Source organism: Mus musculus, chromosome 4, assembly GCF_000001635.26.
Source record: "Mus musculus strain C57BL/6J chromosome 4, GRCm38.p6 C57BL/6J".
Classification (NCBI taxonomy): Eukaryota; Metazoa; Chordata; class Mammalia; order Rodentia; family Muridae; genus Mus; species Mus musculus.
Window position 1 is genome coordinate 118,674,813 of NC_000070.6, and position 19,400 is coordinate 118,694,212.

The 19,400-nt window shown below is 46.2% G+C and overlaps 1 protein-coding gene across 2 annotated transcripts; it reads right to left on the reverse strand.

Annotated features, from left to right (window-relative positions):
- Positions 1–14,339: 14,339 nt before the first annotated feature.
- Positions 14,340–18,222, reverse strand: Olfr1342 (olfactory receptor 1342). 2 transcript variants are annotated; one of them, XM_006503116.3, is made up of 2 exons: positions 17,765–18,222; positions 14,340–15,762 (listed from the first exon to the last, which is right to left on the reverse strand). In XM_006503116.3, exon 2 carries the CDS (start codon positions 15,636–15,638, stop codon positions 14,691–14,693), a length of 948 nt encoding a protein of 315 aa, XP_006503179.1. In that variant the 5' UTR covers positions 15,639–15,762; positions 17,765–18,222; the 3' UTR covers positions 14,340–14,690. The 2 variants fall into 2 exon arrangements, with proteins under 2 accessions (XP_006503179.1, NP_666924.1); NM_146713.1 differs by lacking the exon at positions 17,765–18,222 and having other exon boundaries at positions 14,691–15,638.
- Positions 18,223–19,400: the final 1,178 nt, after the last annotated feature.

Consider the following 19,400-nt stretch of genomic DNA (forward strand, 5'->3'; position numbering starts at 1 on the left):
CTGACACAATATTAAGGGGTTCTAAAAAGGTTTTTAAAACTTCTAAAACCACTAAACATTCTACCACTTGAGGTGAATTTTCATTATATTGTTTGGATACCACTTTACCATTAGCCACATAGGCACCTATACCAGTTTTTGATCCATCAGTATATACCACAATCCCATTTTTAAGTGGGTTTCTTACTGTTATTTGTGGAAACACAACAGATTGATTTTGGACAAACTGTAAAAGTGGATGTTTTGGATAATGGTTATCTATTTGTCCTGAAAAGGAGGTAACTAAAACTGCCCAATCATTAGATATTAGGTGATATGGGCTCTGTCCTTCCTTGCTCTTGACGTCCTAACCCTTTTCCTTACAACCAAATAGGCAGAATCATTTCTGGAGGAGCCCATTTTCTTTATCTCAGGTCCTGCAAATTTCTCCCTGGTATTATCAGGGAGGAGCAGCAGCTGAGCCATCCTATCTCCTTTGCTAATAGAAAAAACGCCCTTGGGGCTTGAGCACAGGACCTGTATTTCAGGGGAATGTTGACAATCCATAACTCCAGGGTGGACTACTAAGCCCTGCAAGGTGAGTGAACCCCGGCCGAGAATAAGGCCCATGGTTCCAGGGGGCAAGGATGGTATAGGCTCCACCCTTGTGGGTCTTCCTGGGTCGCCTCTCTGACTGCGGAGGAAGGAGTCTGCCCTTTATATCCCTCACAGAGCGACACTGGTCGGCTCTATGATAACCCTTGCCACACTTAGAGCAAAGAGTGAGAGTTCCCCCCTGTTTATCTGGAGCTCTGCAATCTTTCTTAAGATGCCCAGGCTTCCTGCAATTAAAACATGTCCTCCGATCATTTCTGCCCATGGAGCATTTTTGGGATTGAAGGATGGCAGCCGCTAAGCCTGCATTGGTGAGAGGTCCCCCAAGCTCCCGACAAACCCTGAGCCAGTCTTGTAAACCTTTGTTCTTTCTTGGGGCTATGGCTGCTCGGCATTCCTGCGTGGCTTGCTCATAAATGAGTTGTTCTACCAGAGGTGCGGCTTGCTCTGAATCTCCAAAAATACGCCCTGCTGCCTCTGTCATTCTGGCCACAAAATCTGAGAAGGACTCTTGTGCACCTTGAGTAATCTTGGTCAACTGCCCACTTGCCTCTCCCTTCTTAGGTAGTGCTTTCCATGCCTTAACAGCAGCAGCTGAGATCTGAGCATATGCTCCCCAATGATAATTTGTCTGGTTAGCAGCGTGTTGTCCCTGACCTGTAAGTAATTCAAAAGTCCACGTTCTCTGATCCCCTTTCATGGTGGCATTGGCCCTTGCCTGCGTCTGGCAGGAGTCCTGCCACAAGGCTTTCCACTCAAGATACATTCCCATACTGGGGGCTACAGCTTTTACTACCGTCTGCCAATCACCAGGAGTCATAGCGTGATTCGCAAGCCTTTCCACTTGTGCTATAGTGAAATTAGCACTGACTCCATAGTTACGGACCGACTCGGCAAGCTCTTTAATCTGTATATACGCTACCGGAGCGTGGACACGCCCACCCTCGGCTCCTTCAAAGACCGGAAATGCCTGTTGTATTTTCCTTTGTTCCTCCTTTGGAATGAACGAGCCTGTGCATTGCCTCTCTGTCCATTGCCTCTCTGCGCAGGGCTGATGCACTACGCAGGGCGGGGGCTCAGCATAGGGTGGAGGTGCACTATGACCTTGAAGCCGACTGCCAAGAGGCCAAGCAGCAAGCTGGCCTTTGCCAGCCGCTTTTGGCTTTTTCCTTGACCGATTAGCTCGCATTTTATCTGGCTGGCACTTTTCTCTCTCATAACGAGCTGTTTCCTCCTCCAAGTCTGTTTCTTCAGAGAAGCTAAATTTTTTATCTGATTCAGAGCTACTAAGAACTAGCTCCCCGAGCCCATCCAGCGATGAGCACAGGCTCCTTCTCCTAGAGACCTCCGCTAATTGATCTTTCTTCTTTTCCCTTTTCCCTCTTTTCCTTCTAATCTCTCTCCAGGTATTCCTACCTGACCTTAACTTTTCCTCGGGTTCAAGACCCTTGGAAAGGCCTGTATACTTATTTTGTGCACCATGTTTCCTCTTTGCTCCTACTCTCTCTCCCCGCTTTACTTCTGATAGATTGACTTTAATTTCGTCTAGAATTCGCCCTGCCTTAACCACTTGTTGACATGTGAAAAGGAACAAAAGGGCTTCTAACACTAGACAAAGTTCAAGGCCAAACATACCTTGTAAAGCTATTTCCCACTTTACTTCTGATAGACTGTCTTGAATTTCGTTAGAAAGTTCAAGGCCAGGCTTACCTCGTAAAGCTATACTCACTGGTACTCTCGTTCCCCAGCTGAAAAGTTCTGAATTCATGCAGTTGAATCCTTCTTAACAGTCTGCTTTACGGGAACCTTTATTACCGCGACCCGCAGTTCTGGTTCTGGAATGAGGGATCTTCCTTGCGCCGGTGAAACTCCCGTCCCGAGTTTCCTCCCGGGTTTTTTCTTCCCGGATTTTTTCTCGTCCCGGAATTTCTCGTCCCGGAATTTCTCGTCCCGGAATTTCTCGTCCCGGAATTTCTCGTCCCGGAATTTCTCGTCCCAGGTCTTCTCGTCCCGTCCCGGGTTTCGGCACCAATTCTTAATAACGCGTTCTCACGCCCGGCCAGGAAGAACACAGCAAACCAGAATCTTCTGCGGCAAAACTTTATTGCTTACATCTTCAGGAGCAAGAGTGTAAGAAGCAAGGCAGGAAATGGCGAAACCCCATCCCTTTTTAAGGAGAATTATCCTCCACCTAGGACGTATTACTCCCTGATTGGCTGCAGCCCATCGGCCCAGTTGTCATCACGGGAAAGGCAGAACACATGGTGGGAAAACTGCCCCTGCATGTGTGCAGACTATGTTTACCACTTAGAACACAGCTGTCAGTGCCATCTTATAATGGCAAATGTGAGGGCGGCTCCTCACACTGAGGAGTAGTTCTCATTTGATACTGAGATTTGGCCAGGGCTTTACTGGTACGAATGGCAGGAGCAGTCCTATAGGCTAGCCCTATAATGTGCTTTCCATTCTGGTCTGTGCCTAGGATCTATCCACTTCTCCTACCAACACAGCCCCATGTCCCTCCGCTACTCTCCCTACTTTCCATTTTGTCTCAGAACTACAGAGGTTGCTAGGTCTTACATGGATAAAGAGTAGGATCAGGGTTGCTACTTTCTGTGATTTGAGTTAAAGGTTTTTGTTTTTGTTTTTAAAAACCATCCTTAGGATTTAAAAGGTTGTGTGTGTGTGTGTGTGTGTGTGTGTGTGTATGTGTGTGTGTGACACACATGGAGGTACACACAGAAGCCAGAAGAAGACAGCACATTCGTTCGTGCTAACATTGCAGGAAGGTGTGAGCCATCCCATATGGGTGCTGGGAACCAAACTCGTGTCCTCTGCAAAAATCACAAGTGCTGTTGACCCCTGACCTACACCTGGCATTTTAATGTAAGTGTGGAGCTTGAGGTCATCACACCTGCGTGGCAAGCGTGTAGCCAGCTGAGCCATCCCCTACCCCTCCACACCCAGTCTTACCTGGCACCACGTGACACCTGCTTTCCTAGAGTCTTTTCAGCCTTCTGTTTTGTGAGCCATCCCAGAGACATTTAGCGGCTTCTTCAGAAACCACCTGGACTTTATTTTAAAATTAAACTGAGAAGCACCGTGCCTCATGCAGAGATTGCATAGCAAAGGCTATTTAATGGGAGCCTGCAGGCCCAATATTCGCTACAGATATAGTTTGTTTGGATTGCTGTTGTTTGTTTGTTTTTCTTTTTTTCGTTTTGTTTTTGTTTTTGTTTTTTTTGCTTTTAAATTAGCTGATCATATTTTAAAACCGTCACACTTATGCACACAAAACTGGACCTTTAGGATCACAAGTTAGACTTGAGCCTGTTCAGCCCTTGTTTCTATACTCAGAAGTGGCCTAGAGACAAGTGAGTGTCCCTGGCTCTTGTTCTCCTCCTGAATAGAGCGGGAACTTCTTACTCTTGACTCCTTTTTTCTTTGTTTTTAAAAATAGACTGGGTTTATGTATTTACATTGCCTGCTTAAACCCTATAGCATATGGATTTATGGTCCCTGTCCTTGTGATATGCTCGAATTATGTGCTGCTGTGATAACTGTTAAATGATCTTCAGAAAAATTTTATTTTGTTTACTTTTTTTTTTTTTTTGGAAATAGAGTCTCTGTGTAGCCCTGGCTGTCCTGGAACTCACTCTGTAGACCAGGCTGGCTTTGAACTCAGAGATCTGTCTGCCTCTGCTGGAGTGAAAGGGTGTGTGTGCTACCATACCCAGCCTGTCTTCAGAAAAATTGTGCCCCAAAAAAGGTGGGTAAGAGAGGAGACAATCAGAAGGCCAGGGACAGTCATCCTAGAGAAGACTGGTGCCAGCTGGGTTGCTTTAGCTCTATGATGACCCTCTCCAGAGCTGTATGAACATCCAACACTCTCTGTTTATGCCTCAGGTTGGAGCTGGGCAGTGGCGGCAGGAGCCACAGGAGACCAGCTCACACCAGGTGCCTTGTGTGGCCTGACTAAGTGCTCTTTAAGACGCCACTTAAGGCTAAAACAGGCACAGAGGTGTGGGAAGGAGGGGACTCTCACTTCTAGACCATCCTGACAACACAACTGGGAATTCCCACCACCAGGCGGGGGTGGCATTGGCTGGGAGGCTTAATTAAAGTCTTTCAATTTCAGAGTTATACATTGTCAATTCTTGTAAAGCTCTTGAACATTTTTGTCTAGGGCAAACTTATGAGCTATGAAGCCATCCCACCTCCCCTCCCCCAGACAAGCTTCGGTCCCAGGTGTCCCCTCTACCACTTACTGCCATTTACACTCACTGAAGCAGCTGTAAGTTCTTCATATTAGCCAAGCCCAGATAGGAGGAGTAGTTGGCTGTGTATGAAGTCAGTGAATATGAGGAGCATCAAGCTGACTGTCCTCCAGCCCAGAAAGGAAAGATTCAAGTGACAGGTCGTGAACACCTTGCTCCCACAATGACCTTGCCTTCTTGTGGCTTGGATTGCCTTCTATCCTCCCTTTCTTTGCTGGTTTGCTCTGTGTCTTAGGGCCTGTTTGGTTGGCCTCTCTGAGCTTCAGATTTTGACTCTGTCACATCTATGTTTGCTGATGATTGGATGCCAATGAAAAGACAGAGGTGAATTATGTAGCTGGTTGAGGGTGACACTCTAGGCTGCAAAGTCTTGGTGGAGGTGACGACTCTCTAGACTGTAAAATCTTGGCCAAAGCTGATTAGTGCTTAGGTCTGGTCTATTAGCCTTGGTCCCTTGTCAAAATGAATGGAAATCAGAGGATTGTTCATGTTTTTACTGTGAACCTCTGTATTTGTCTCTAGCTCCTCTACTGCAGCGTAGGCTGGGATGGGACACTTAAGGCAGATTATTTTGTCATTTCTAGCTCTCACGCTCAGCCAGCCATTGACTTATCTACAGAGAGAATGCTGACTTTTATAATGTCTGTTTTTTCTCTCCTTTTCTCTGTCACCAGCCCACCCCCTGTCTGTCTGTCTGTCTGTCTGTCTGTCTGTCTCTGTCTGTCTCTGTCTCTGTCTCTGTCTCTGTCTCTGTCTCTGTCTCTGTCTCTGTCTCTGTCTCTGTCTCTGTCTCTGTCTCTCTCTCTCTCTCTCTCACACACACAATTCTTCCATATCAGCATAGATCTTTAAAGGGTAAGACTGTCCAGAGGCTGGAAAAGCAGAGAGAAGATAGGAAACACAATGACATTGAAACTTTTCGAGAGACCAACAGCATGAACCAAAGAAGGTACACAAACCAAAGGAGAGAGGAGGAAGGTTGGAGAAGGAGGAAAGAATGTCAAGGTGCTGAGCAGGCAGGGTATGAAGGCAGTGAGACCACACAGTGTCAGGGAGAGAGACTCAGAGACAATGAGCTGAGAGTTGTGGATGGATATTTACAAGATGAAAATCAAGGCAGAGCCGGGCAGTGGTGGTGCACACCTCTAATTCCAGCACTTAGGAAGCAGAGGCAGGCAGATTGAGTGAGTTCCAGGACAGCCAGGACTACATAGAGAAATTGTAGAATCCAAAATAAATTCAAGACCACTTAGCCTCCCCCACCCAAGGGATTTTCCACACTATATGGTTTTAGCGGTCAAAATGACCAGGCCAAGTCTGCAGCTACCAAAGATTAGCTGTTCTCAGAAAAAAAAATACTAACAGTTCTTGGAAAAATTCTCCTGCCCCACTTCACACTAAATTCTGAGAAAAACCATAAGGGCAGGCAGAGGGAGGGTCTAGGCCAATAGTAGTCACCCTATGCAAACCAACCAATGCCTGAACGGGTTACTTGCTACACCAATCAGAATTAGCCAGCTAGCCTTGTTGCCTAAATCTGCCCTTTACAAGGTATAAAAAGTGTGTTCTTTGTTCATTCGGGGTCTCTCCTCTTGCCTGCATGCCGAGGGGAGTCCCCAACTCATTGGATCAAAAAAAAAAATCCTCTTGCAGTTTGCAGCGATGGCGGTCTCTGTGATCTTTGTGACTGAGGGCCTTTGGCAGACTCCAACAAATCCATGTCTCAAAAACAAAAAAAACAAAAAAAACAACAAAAAAAAAAAAAACAAAAAACAAAAAAACAGCAACAAAAAAATCCAAAAAACCCCCAAAAAACAAAAACAAAAACCCAAAACAAAACAAAACAAAATAACAAAAGAAAAGAAAAGAAAATCAAGGCAGAGACCAGAGAAAGGGATGACTTGGAATGTAGAAAGAGAAGAAATAGGGGGAAAGAGTGAGTGCAGGAAGAATACAGGAGCAGACAGGTAGGGGATGGCTGAGCAGAGACCTAGACATGGAGGATGATGCAAGGGATCAGGAGGAGACTCACAAGGGAGAAGCCTTGTCAATCCCAGAGGATGCTGAAAGAAGAGAGAGGGCTGGGGGTTAGGACGGAGAGAACTACAGAAAAGCTAGAGACAGCAAGAGCCCAGGGTAGACATTAAGAGAGAAAGAAAGAGACCCAGGCAGAGAGCCTCAGTGGGGCAGGAGGGAGAGATGGGACACACAGGCACAGAAAATAGAAGCAGATGGCAGAAAACAATGATCACAGAGTGAACGCTAGTAAGTAAGAGGCTAGGAGGACACATGCCCAGGGACAGAGAGGGCAGCAGATAGACTCAGGGAAGACAAGGCAAAGACAGATGGCCACATACACTCACAGATAGGAAAAGGGACAGAGTTAGACACACATGACCAGTTGGTCAACAGAAACTGTATGTCCTCCTGGGATCCTACTCGGGGCTCTTGGCCAGCACAGCTGGAGATAGAGCAGCTGCCAACTCTCCAGGATTGAGAACACACCTGTCCTGAGCATATAGTCCTGCAGAAAAGAGTGTGTGGGCAGTGCCACCTCAGACTCTGAAGGCTACTTCTGAGTGGCACTTGACCCCAGGGATCCAGACAGGACAGTTCTAGCAGCCATCTCTGGACAGACACTGGACTCTTAGGTATCTCACTCCCCAGGAATACCCCAGGGATGCTCTTTCTTCTTGGTTCTAAGATGGATTGAGACTCAGCTGGGACAGGGCTGTGAATACTGGGGACATTGATGCTAGGCTCAGACAAGACCCTAGGCCAGTGCTTACTCAGTGGCTCCTCCTTCAGGGAAAGAAAAAAACCCATGAGGTGCTCTGGGAGCTCTGGCTACACAAGAGCTCCATGGAATTGCCCTCTCTCCTTGCCAGGAGATGTCCCCAGGGAGTTTTCAACCCATTAGGATAGTAGGCAATGTGTCTAGAGTCCTGGAGCTATCCTGGTATACAGACATATTATAGCTTAAACAGTCAAGGATATGGACTCAAAAGTAGGGACCATACAAAGCAAATATTACTAGTATACACATGGTTATTATTATTATTATTATCATCCATGATCAGCTACAGTTCATCAAACACTCATATAGTTACCTAGAAAGTGATCATATTTAGATTGCATTTGGAGTGGAACCTTGGATGGGGTACATCTTAATCTTTATCTTATAAAGCAGGAAATCTGTGAGGATCTTAAGCCTCCCAGGGGCCTCTCAGGTCTCAGCTTTCTGTATTCTGGCATTTCAGGCTGCTTGGTGAAAAACTTTTATCTTCTCTGTGGGAATCACAATGGGGAAGATAGGGCATGGATGTTAGACAGACACTGGAAAGACTTTCATCTTGGAACTGAGTCAGAGTGAGTGAGCCAGTAGGGAGGGCCTTGGAATGCTCACCTGAGGTCTACAAAGTAAGGGAAGAAGTCAGTACTTATTTGGTAGCAATAAAATTGGCAAACTCATAACTGAGACTCAGAGACATTGAAGACTTCTGTGACACCATGTTTCCCAAAAGAAATAGTTCAGACAGGAAGCTATTAAAGAGATATCTTAAAATTGTGATAAAGTTGCTGAAGTGTAGCCCTTCACTGTTGATGGTTCCTGACCGGGGTGAAAGTAGGAAACCTCTGTTTTCTTTAAGAGGCTGGACACTAGGAGTTTGATCATGTTCCAGTTGAGTGTATGGGCAACACAAATTGAGCTTAGTGGTTTTTTTTTTTTTTTTTTTTTTTTTTTTTTTTTTTTTGTGGTGGTGGTGGGGTGTCACTAAGGTGGGAGGGTGGACCTGGGAAGATAGTGTGATTGGGACACATTGTATAAAATTTCCAAATAAGTGATAAAAATATTATGTTGGGGGAAAAATCTTTACTAAAATTAAGTTTTTAATGGGGGAAAAGGAAATGGCAGACTCCATCCTTCTGACCATGACAGACTCATTGGCTCTGAGAAGCCCAGAGACCCTCTGTGAGGACCAGAGTTACAGCTAATAAGGCATTCCAAAAGCAAGGCTGGTGATTCAGCCAGATGTCTGAAGCCACATACAGGCTCTGGGGAGCTGATGAATTGAGCTGAGCCCAGAGGCCTAAGATCTAGGCCTAGATCTTAAGCTAGGCTGCCTGTGTCCTGGGAGACAGAGTGGTGGAAAGCCAGTGCTGGGAACCATGAGCCCTGCTACTCTCTCCCCCTCTCCCTCCCTCTCCCCTCCCCCTCCCCCTCTCCCTCTCCCCTCCCCCTCTCCCTCTCTCCTCCCCCTTCTCCCCTCCCCCTTCTCCCTCCCCCTCCTCTTCTCCCTCCCGGTCCCCCTCCCCTCCCCGTCTCCCCTCCTCCTTCCCATCTCACCTCTCCCTCCTTTTCCCCATCCTCTCTCTCTCTCTCTCTCTCTCTCTCTCTCTCTCTCCCTCTTTCTCTCTCCCTCTCTCTTTTGTTCTTTCCCAAGTACTATTAGAGTTGAGCATGCTCCTCAATGGCAGCTTTCTCCTGCTCCCAAACCTTGTCAATCCCTCTAGCAGAAGGGAGCTTAGAAATTTGACTCTGGCTATGTAGAACTTGGGCTTCCTGTGATGTCCTGGGGGACATCTTTTGGCAGCCCCCTCCACCACCACTGGGAAATCTCCCACTCCAGGTGTCTTCCCATACCTCAAAAGAGTTTCTTTCCCAGCATTTTCCTGGTCCAGCATGGATTCCTTTCTCCCTGCCCAAGCATCCCCTAAGCAGTCAGGTGACTCTAGATCCCCTCTCTTCTCAGCAGCAGGGCCTAAACTCCACATAAAGCTCTGTGGCCATCACTGTCCACACAGTTGTTTCAGCCATCTTTCTATCACACCTTTGCATTTGTTCCTCCTCTGATGAGAAACCTTCCCTGGTTCTCATGTGCAGAAAACAATATCAGCTGCTCTATGATTGGCCAGAGCTCTTCCTGGGCATATTCCTGTCTAGCTCTCCAGTATCACCACTTGGCATAGTTCTTTGATTGACACTTCACTCTGGGAAGCCAGACCACTTGTATATGCCCCAACTTCTCTTGCCCAACTCATCTTCATCCCTGCTTACCCTGTCATAGCATGTAGCCTGTAAAACATCTGTGCACACCTCCAACCCCAGCTCAAGTGTGCTCTGGTCTTTGAAGCCTTCCCTTACAAGCAGGTGGTCTTTCTTTTCCTGCATCTAATCTCATCCTTTGTGCAGCTCCTCCCTGGTATCAGCTCCAAGCTTACCAGACACCTCTCTCCTCCTGAGGACCGTGCAGTACCACATATGTTCCTCTCTGTGCTGTGACCACTTGGTTGACTCTAGAAACATTCATATGCACCAAAGGTAGATCAGCATTAGAGACCAAACATGATCAAAACTTGGCCCCTGGCTCTGCTCATGATGAACTTGAGGACTGGTTGGGGAATGGAGAGGAGTACAGGTGCCCAGAGGACTTGGGGAAGCACACACACAGGTTCCTGTGATGACACAGAGGGTTCCATTGACCCCCTTGCCCTGAAGACAAGGAAATAGTTCACTGAAGAGGCAGCATTTGAGCTGAGTCTGGGAACATGAACAGGAATCTGATCTGTGGAGAAGGAGGAGACGGGCAGCCTGAGACCAGGGAACAGGGTATGCAAAGATTCAGAGGAAGCAAAACTGACCATGTGTTCCATGACCATTTAAGGACAGTCTTTACATCACTGACACCTGTGCTGCTAGCTTCAATCAAACAGATCCTATAAATGAACTTAGGGTACAATAGGAGGGCAGGAAGAAGCTCAATGGGAACAAAACATGATGGGAAATAACCCTGGTGCAAACCATTGTGGGAAGGAAAGGATTCAAAGAGAACACGAGTAGAATTTTGGTTATGTCAGGGACTCTTGGGTAAGCCTCCAGCCCCTGAAGCTCCCTAGAGCTCTGTAGGTCCTTCTTGTGGTGGTGGCCACTGGCTCGGGCCCATTCTCAACTTCACAGCTTGTTCCCTAGGATCTGTAGCCTCCCTGTGCCTGTAGAGGTGGCAAGAATAAATTTCTAGCCAAAGGAACAGATAAATAGATGGATTTTTTTTTTCCTGCTCAGAAAGTTTGGTTACTGAGAAACCTCAATTCCTCTCTGGGGTATAAAACTCAAACAAACAAACAAACAACCCCAAATATTCCCAAAGATAGTAAATGGTTTACAAAAGAGTTGATTTCAGTCTACTGTGTATGTAACTAAACTACTTTGATCTTCATTAAAGACAACCTGAAAAATGAGGACATGATTTCTGAACATAAGGCAAACATGGAACCTACTTCAATTCCATGTTTGCAGTGTGTCCTTGATGTGAATCTTCTCACTAAACACCTACAGTCATGAAGAGGAGTAGTTATGTTATATATACATATGGCTGAAGATTAAGTGTGTCTAGCCATTCTGACAAATGTCAACCGTTGGAAGAGCTGGAGAGCCCAAAGCTGGTAGTGACAAGAGAAACACAGACTGCGGGTGGCTGAACACAAGCTTTGGGGATCTTTTGCTTGATGGGTGGCAGTGGGGTAGGAAACTTTGTCTCCTTACCTGTCTCATCTATATAACAAAGGCAATTTAGCCAATCAGAAAGGGCTATTGTGTGAAAGCGATAAGGAATGGACCTGTGCTCATCAAGTATTATAGCACCGCAGCTTCAAACCTGCTAGCTCCACCTTGTCCAGAGGAGCTGCATTGCAAGTCTTCCGCTGGAAGCCTGAAAGAATGGGGTAGCACAGCTTTATCCACACTGATGGACAGGAAGCACACACAGTACAGACTCTGGACACAGGGATGATCATATCCTGCCTGAGGCAGAGCAGGACAGAGTTCATCACATTGACAGCTTAAAACCTATGAGTTCCTTATTTCTTAAAACTCCCATTTAACAAACACAAGTGACTGTGGAATGAAAAGTTCGGATACAGGGGAGGGGATATGCTGACGATCCCCAGCTCACTCCCACTATAGAGGTGAGGCGGCCATCACCAAGTGAGCAGATCCTTGACTCTTGGGACACTGCTTTGACTTCAACCAGACGCTTCAGACTCTGAGAACTGTGAGATCTTGTCTGTTGCTTCAAGCCACCATACTTCAGACTCATTTTTAAATACAGCGATGTGATAGTGGTTCATTGCTTGGTATCTCTGGCACATTCATTTGGTATCTGTGGCCCTTTCTGAGCCAGCTATGTGCCAGGCACTATAATGGGGTTTATAGGCATTCTGTGTTGAACAAGACAGACACTAGACATTCACTGACCGGAGCTAAGACTAACAGTGCACATCTAATATAAAATGAAGTTTGTGAACACGGTATAATTCTAGTCACCTAGAAATAAGGTCAACCTTATCTTTTTTATATTACTACACCGTGGGGGAAACTCTGCTAATTACAGTGGAAGTCCACCATTGACCAGACAGGCTCTGGGCTCAGAGTGTAAAGGGAGACTCTTTATTTGCAGGATTTCTCCTTTTCTGCCCTTATCTGGGGAATTCAAACCACTACGGGAGGAATGTTACTCAGCCTCAGTTACATTGCAGGATCGATTTCCTGTCTCCTGATAAGGACCCATTCAGCCAGCACCTGAGATTCCTGAAATGCTTCCCCATGCTAATGAGGCTTTTCAGTACTCTAAGCCCTCAGTCAATGACCTTGGCTCATCCTGGATGTTCCTAAGCTCAGCCCCCTAAAACTTTATAAGCTTTGACTCACTGGGAGTAAAGTTGACCTGCCTCCTTGTAGCTGGTCCCAGTGTGGTCACAGGGCTTCTGAACCCACCCCACCCCACCCCTGTTTGACATCTCTGCTACCTTTGCCCGGATGCCTTAGCTGATCCACAAGGGTGTGGAGAACCACACTGCACTATGGAGCTTATAACTTCCTTTTTAAAAATGAAATAGCCAGATGCAGTGGTACACACCTTTAATCCTAGGTACTTGGAAGGAGAGGCAGGTGGATCTCTGTGAGTTCTAGGCCAGCCTGATTTAAACAGTGCATTCTAGGCCAGCCAGGTCTACATAGAGAGACCTTGCTTCAAAACAAACGAACAAAATAAAGCAAAACTCAATAAAATAAAATACATACATTAACTATAAGCCAATCAAAACTGAGCAAATTTTGCCAATATTTTAACACATTTCAATGTTTCATTTTTATTTATTTCACGACTCCAAGAGTTGATAATCCAATGGGGTGGGAGGAGCTGTAAGACTAAAGGAATATTTGAGCAGGAATATTGTTTATCCATTTCATCCGGAATGGGGAGGGACTCATAAAGTCTCACGCATCCCTGAGAGTCCCTGGGCTGTTAAGGGCATACTATTTTCTTCAGTGGTGTAGTCATGGGTAAACTGCCTACATTTCAGTAAATACATTTTTTTTTAACACATATAAGAATAAATCACTCTCTTAAATGTAATTGAATCCAAGCAAAAGTTTAACAGAAGATTGAATAGACCAGGTTAAAGATAGCTTAAAGAAAAAATTTTAAGCCAGTTTAACTTTATTTGTTATCGTCTAATCCTCCCTAACAGAATTTGTTTATCTAATTTTATGTGGATGGGTGTTTTGCCTGCATGTGTGCATGTATGCATGTGTGCATGTGTGCCTGTATACAGTGCATGCTGAGGCCAGAAGAGGGCTTCAGTTGCTCTAGAATGAGAGTTTCAGACAGTTGTGAACTGCCATGGGGTGCTGGGAACTGAACCCAAGTCTTCTCCAAGAGCCATCTCTCCAGCCCTGTCTGATTATTTTTTAAAGAAAGAAAAGGTAGATTGGATAAAGCATGACAAGAGATTAATGTGTCTACCTCTGTCTCTCTCAGTCACATGTCTATAGATAAGTAGCTACATAAAAAGATATGTAGATTATAAATATAGATACGTATATAGATACAGTATACATTTATTTTGTATTTTATGAAATATATATTTATTTTCTCAAAATTGAGATTTAAAATATAAATTTTAAATGGACCAAGTAAGAGGCTAGAGAGATGGCTCAAGGGTTAAGGACATGTATTGCTCCTGTAAAGGACCTGAATTTTGTTCCTAGCAACCCTATTAGGTGGCTCACAAACACTTGTAAGTCTGGCTCCAAGGGAATATGACACCTCCACAGATTCCTGCACACACACACACACACACACACACACACACACACACACACACCTGCATGCACACACACATAGATGTACACACACACACACACACACACACACCTGCATGCACACACACATAGATGTACTCACATACATACACACTTTAGAAATAATAAAAATAAATCTTAAAATCTAACCCAATCCAAGTAAAAGTCACTTTCCCAGACTGAGCTTCAGTAGATCAGTCTCTAGCCACAGTTTGACAGGCAGATCTAAAGCCATCCTTGCTTAGACTTTATAGCATCTAGTACAAAAAGCAATGACTAATATTAGCAGCAAAGTACTCATCAAATAGCAGCCGTAGGCTGTGTGGTCTCCCAGTCTACTTCACATTATTTTCAAATCCAGATTCCAGTGCTCATGTCAGATATTCAGCTGTGCCCATGCTGAACTGACATCAACACCTAGACATATGGAAAAAGCCCATGGAAAGCAATCAATGTCTACAAACACTAAGGACAGCCTTTTAAAAATAATCCTTTGCTTCTAGTACTTGACTGAGTCTTCATTAGAAGCTGAAAATTTAACAAGCAATGGTGGGACTTTTGTTTAGGAGTGGCCACAACCTCTCCTGGCTGCTTAGAGCTCCAGGAAAACTCATGTTATTCAGAACCGATGTCTTTAGCAAGCCAAAAGAGCTCCATTCAGTTGTCCAAATCCTGGCTCACTTGGCTGCCCCTCTGTCTCCTAGTACTTTCAGAAAAGCACCCTTTACATCTTTATTCCGGAGGCTGTAGATGATGGGGTTGAGGAAGGCAGAGACAACATTGTAGAACAGAGCCAGCTTCTTGTCCCGTTCTGGGTCATACCAAGAACCGGGCCTCATGTACATGATCATGGCTGGCCCATAGAACATGGTGACCACAGTGATGTGGGATGCACACGTGGAGAAGGACTTGAGCCTCCCCTGGGATGAGCGGATTCTTAAGATGGAGGCAAAGATGCAGGCATAGGAGGCCAGGATGAGGGAGAGAGGGACCAAAAGGAAGATGAAACCCAGGATGAAGTCCAAGCGGTCATTGAAGGATGTGTCTGCACAGGCCAACTTCAGGACAGCGGGGACCTCACAGAAGAAGTGGTTGATCTTGTAGGGACCACAGTAGGGCAGACGCATGGTGAAGACAGTGTAGATCAGAGCACCAGTGATGCTGATGGACCAGCAGACTGTGACCATCTTGATACACACAAGACGGCTCATGAGTACAGAGTAGTGAAGGGGGAAGCAGATGGCGACATACCTGTCGTAGGCCATGATGGCATAGAGAACACACTCAGCAATACCCAGCAGCAGGAAGATGAACATCTGGGCTACACAAGCACCCCAGGAGATGGTCCTCCTTGGACACACCATGTTAACCAGCATCTGGGGCACAGTGGTAGTGACGTAACTCATGTCTACCAAAGAGAGGATACTGAGAAAGAAGTACATGGGTGTGTGGAGGCGAGAGTCTAGGTAAATCAGGGTGATGATGAGCCCGTTGCCCAGGAGGGTGATCATGTAGAGAAGAAGAAAAAAGATAAACAGGGCCACTCTGACCTGGGATTCGCTGGAGAAGCCCAGGAGGAGGAACTCAGACACTGAGCTGCAGTTGTCCTTCCTAAGGGTCTGCATGGCGCTCTGCCTGTTACAGAGAGATGAGTGCTTTGCTGCTCTGTCTGTGGCCGTAGGGGGAGGAAGAGAAGCAGAGCCTCGTGCACGATGGCACACACAGTTGCTTCCAACAATGCAGTCAAACCTGTATTGAGTTGAATGAAAAGAAGATCAAAGCCAGGGTAGCTATGACACTGGACAAGGGGTTGAGAGATCTGACATGCTCACAGGATTGTCCCTGCAAGCCACCTTCAGAAGACGAGCAGTTAAGTGGCTATTTTTTTTCCCCAGTGGGGACTTCAGCTAACCCACTGCCACTACCAGTTCATCCGACGAGGGATGCACACTTGTCCCAGTAGGTAGGTGGATCCTATCTTTTGCTGAAGATTAAAATGATAAATCTGAAAGTCTGGGTTAGCAGGCTGTGTGTGCTTAGGGTACTGCCAAGCCAGAGCTGTGAAGTAGCCACAGAAGTCACAGCTGAGCTGTAGCCGTGGAGGAGACAAGTGGAGACCTTAAAAAGCTGATTAAAAAAAAAAAAAGGTGGGAAAGCAAAGGAAAGTTTAATACTGGTTTTAGGTTATAACCAAATCCAGGTAAAGAATACTAATTTAGAAACTCAAATATTTATTGACTAGGTTGTAGGTGACCTTATCAATAGATTCTTAAAAAAATCCTAAGCAAATTATCTTGAGACAAAATTACTACAGTTTGTATTTGACGGTGTAAACGTTTCACAGGATATCAGACGTACACTTAGGGGCTAGGCTAGTTCATTTGGGAGAGTGCTTCCATAACATGCACTAGGCTCAACAGAACCCATAAACCTGCCATGGTGACACATACCTGTAATTCCAGGATCAGGAGACGGAGACAGAGGACCAGAAGTTTAAGGTTACCCTCAGCTACATAGTGAATCAAAGCCAGTCGGGGCTCCATAGGAGCCTGTCTCAAAAATATAAAGATATACTATGATTTTGGTATGGCAATGTTGTATTTGTCTAGTAAATATTAAGGCTGAAATTGAAAAAGAAAAAAAAAATTACCAGCTAGCACAGGACAGGGCCTGACAGCCTGGAACAGAGGCAGAGAGCCTTGATTCTGGCTCACTGTTCTTAGCTCCCCTGTGGTCTATGCAGGCTGTGTTTCCTGAACTTGGAAAGTGAGGGTTTCTCTTGCCTTCCATGCCTAAGAATTTAATCAGATTCTCCTGAGTGGCCTGTGGTGGCCACTTACCCAGCTGTGTGAGCATGAACAAACTCCTTTGTCCGTCTCGGTCTCCCCAGCTGGTAAACAGAGAGGAAGCCTTTGTGGTTCAGAGTTATAGCCAGGTGCACGTGAGATACCGTGTCGAGATGTTTTGTAGAGTATAAAACAAGAGACAAATAACAGGAGCTAGAGTAAGCGAAAGATGCCCAGAAATCAGGAGAGCATGGCTGCTCCTGGCTTTGCCCCCATGTGCTGTGTGATCTTTGATGAGTCCACAGCCCTCTCTGGGCTTCACAGACCTACTTTTTAAACTGAGCCTATTGGATGTGGTGCTCCTATAGTACCCTTTCCCTTGATTGTTTTTGATATCAAGCTAGAGACCTGCAAACATATCAGTGCCCAGGAAAGAAGGAGACACCTGTTAAAACCATGGTTTTGAGACCGAGTCCACTTGAGGAAAGTTATGCAGGAGTTAGTCCCCTGCTGGGCAATGGTAGGAACAGTTAGACAACCCTAATTCTGCATTAGGTTTCTCTGTGTAAATCGCGTTCTGCTCTGTCTTCTACCAAAGTAATAAGTGCCAAGATGCCAGCACCAGGGCCGGGACTAACACTCGAGTCTTAAACAGTGGCCTAACCACTGGGATTTCCTGCCTCTTGCAAAGGGATGAGGGAGCAATTACCTCAAGCCCTCTCACTAGGAAAGCGCCCAGTTCACATCCACTCTCCTTCCTCCACCTGCTGGTGTCCCCTCCTCCTTCCCTGGCTCTAGGCTTCTCCCAGAGAAGAAAGAATGTGCTTCATCAGCACAAGTCTGGAACCAGCCATGAGCATCTCCTGCCCCTGAAGCACAAGCTTCTTTCCCTCCATCGCAGTGAGTGGTCCAGAGAGACAAAGCCCCTCTGTACACACTACCCGCAACCCCCAGCCTTCAATCACCTTCAAATGGTCCGCCTGTTCTGCCAGAGCAACTTCCTCCACCCCTGTGGCAGCATCCGCCGGTTTCTCTCGGTTTTGTGGGTCACAAGAGGAAGCAGTCCGTCCTCCGCTGCTCACACTGTGGGTCTACAGGAGAGGCCCACTGCTCTCTTAAGTGTGCACGGTTGGACTTCAGTGGGCAGACCCAGGGGTGCTCTTGTGTCAGGTGAGGTTGGAGAGTGGAGTTCCAGCCCACGAAGCCCTGGGGATTACTTGCTCATGCCGGTGAACGAGGCACAGAGCCTCTGGGCTGGATGAAAGGTGCAGCCAGGAAATCTAATGCCCCTAAGACATTTCAGGCTGGAACTAGGGAGCTGGGCATCCTTTGGAAGTTTCCATTAGGGACTGAACTTTCTTCCCGCTGAGACTTAAGGCTGAAAAGGCTGGACAGAATGAAAACCCTGCTCTGACCCACCTTGACGACTCCCAAGTGCCTCCTTGAGTCCTACTGGAATTCCGAAGAGAATTCCAGACTTCTGGCCTCATTAACTGTTGCAGAATAATGATTACCACACAGGAGCCTGCCTTGTGGATGAGGGGTATGGGCCACCTGTGAGCTACAGTACCATCTAACAGGCTGGTCTCTGCTAAAGACCTGCTAAGGCTTCCTAAGGCTCAGTTAAAATCATAAAATAAGAACTTTATACCATCAGAGAGCAGAGACGGGAGCAACTACACCCTGAAAATAGCATGTGTTTAAGAAATGGAAGAAACTCTCCTCTCCCTTCCCCTCTTCCTCCTTTCTCCCTTTCCCTCCCCCTCCTTTTCATCCTCCCCTCCTTTACCTCTACCTCCCCACCCTCTTTCCCCTTTTTCTCTTCCCTCTTCCCTTCCTCCTGCTCTTCCGCCTCCTGCTCCCATCCCTCTGAGGTCACCCATCCAGCAAATGGACCAGATGAGGCTGGAGCCTCGAATCCTACCTCCCTGAAGCCCGATGCCATCTGTTCCAGCACACTTGTCTGTCTCTCACCAGTTTCTTTCACCTAACACTTAGTCACAATGGGTTAACTTCTACCTATATGCACTAAGATTGAATTTGTGAAAATCCTGCTTAGACTCTTTCAGTGTGTTTATAAGGAATATGAGCATATAACTCTCCTTATCTATAATATAGTTTCTTGATTTTTTTTATTACACTGGTGCTGTGCAGACATAATGTTTTGTGCACTGTGTAGAGTTTACCCTTATATTTATTATTTAAATGCTGATTTCTCTGCTCTCATCTATTCTTTCAACCCAGACACGGCAGTGCAAGGCTAAGGACAAGAATCTCCTGTTGCAAGTTTGTGGGAACAATTATTACTGTTTATTCTCTGCTTTGTCAGTGAATGCTGATCAGCCAATGGCTGGGCAGAAGAAAGAATAGGACAGAAGCTTCCACCAGTGCAGGGAGGAGGAGGTGTGTGTGTGTGTGTGGTGTGGTGTATTGGTGGGAGGAGGTTCAGATTAGCATGAGAAGGAGACAGTCTGAGAAAACAGCATGAGAAAAAGAAACACTGAATCCTGAAGAGCTAGGTCAATAATAATATGCAGGTATCACGGGATGGGGCTGGGGGGGGGGGGAAGCCAGAGTAGCATAGGGGCCTTTACAGGTCAT

Bases quoted from the DNA above. Each gene is read 5' to 3' on its own strand.
- Olfr1342 (XM_006503116.3), bottom strand. From the start codon at position 15,638: ATGCAGACCCTTAGGAAGGACAACTGCAGCTCAGTGTCTGAGTTCCTC.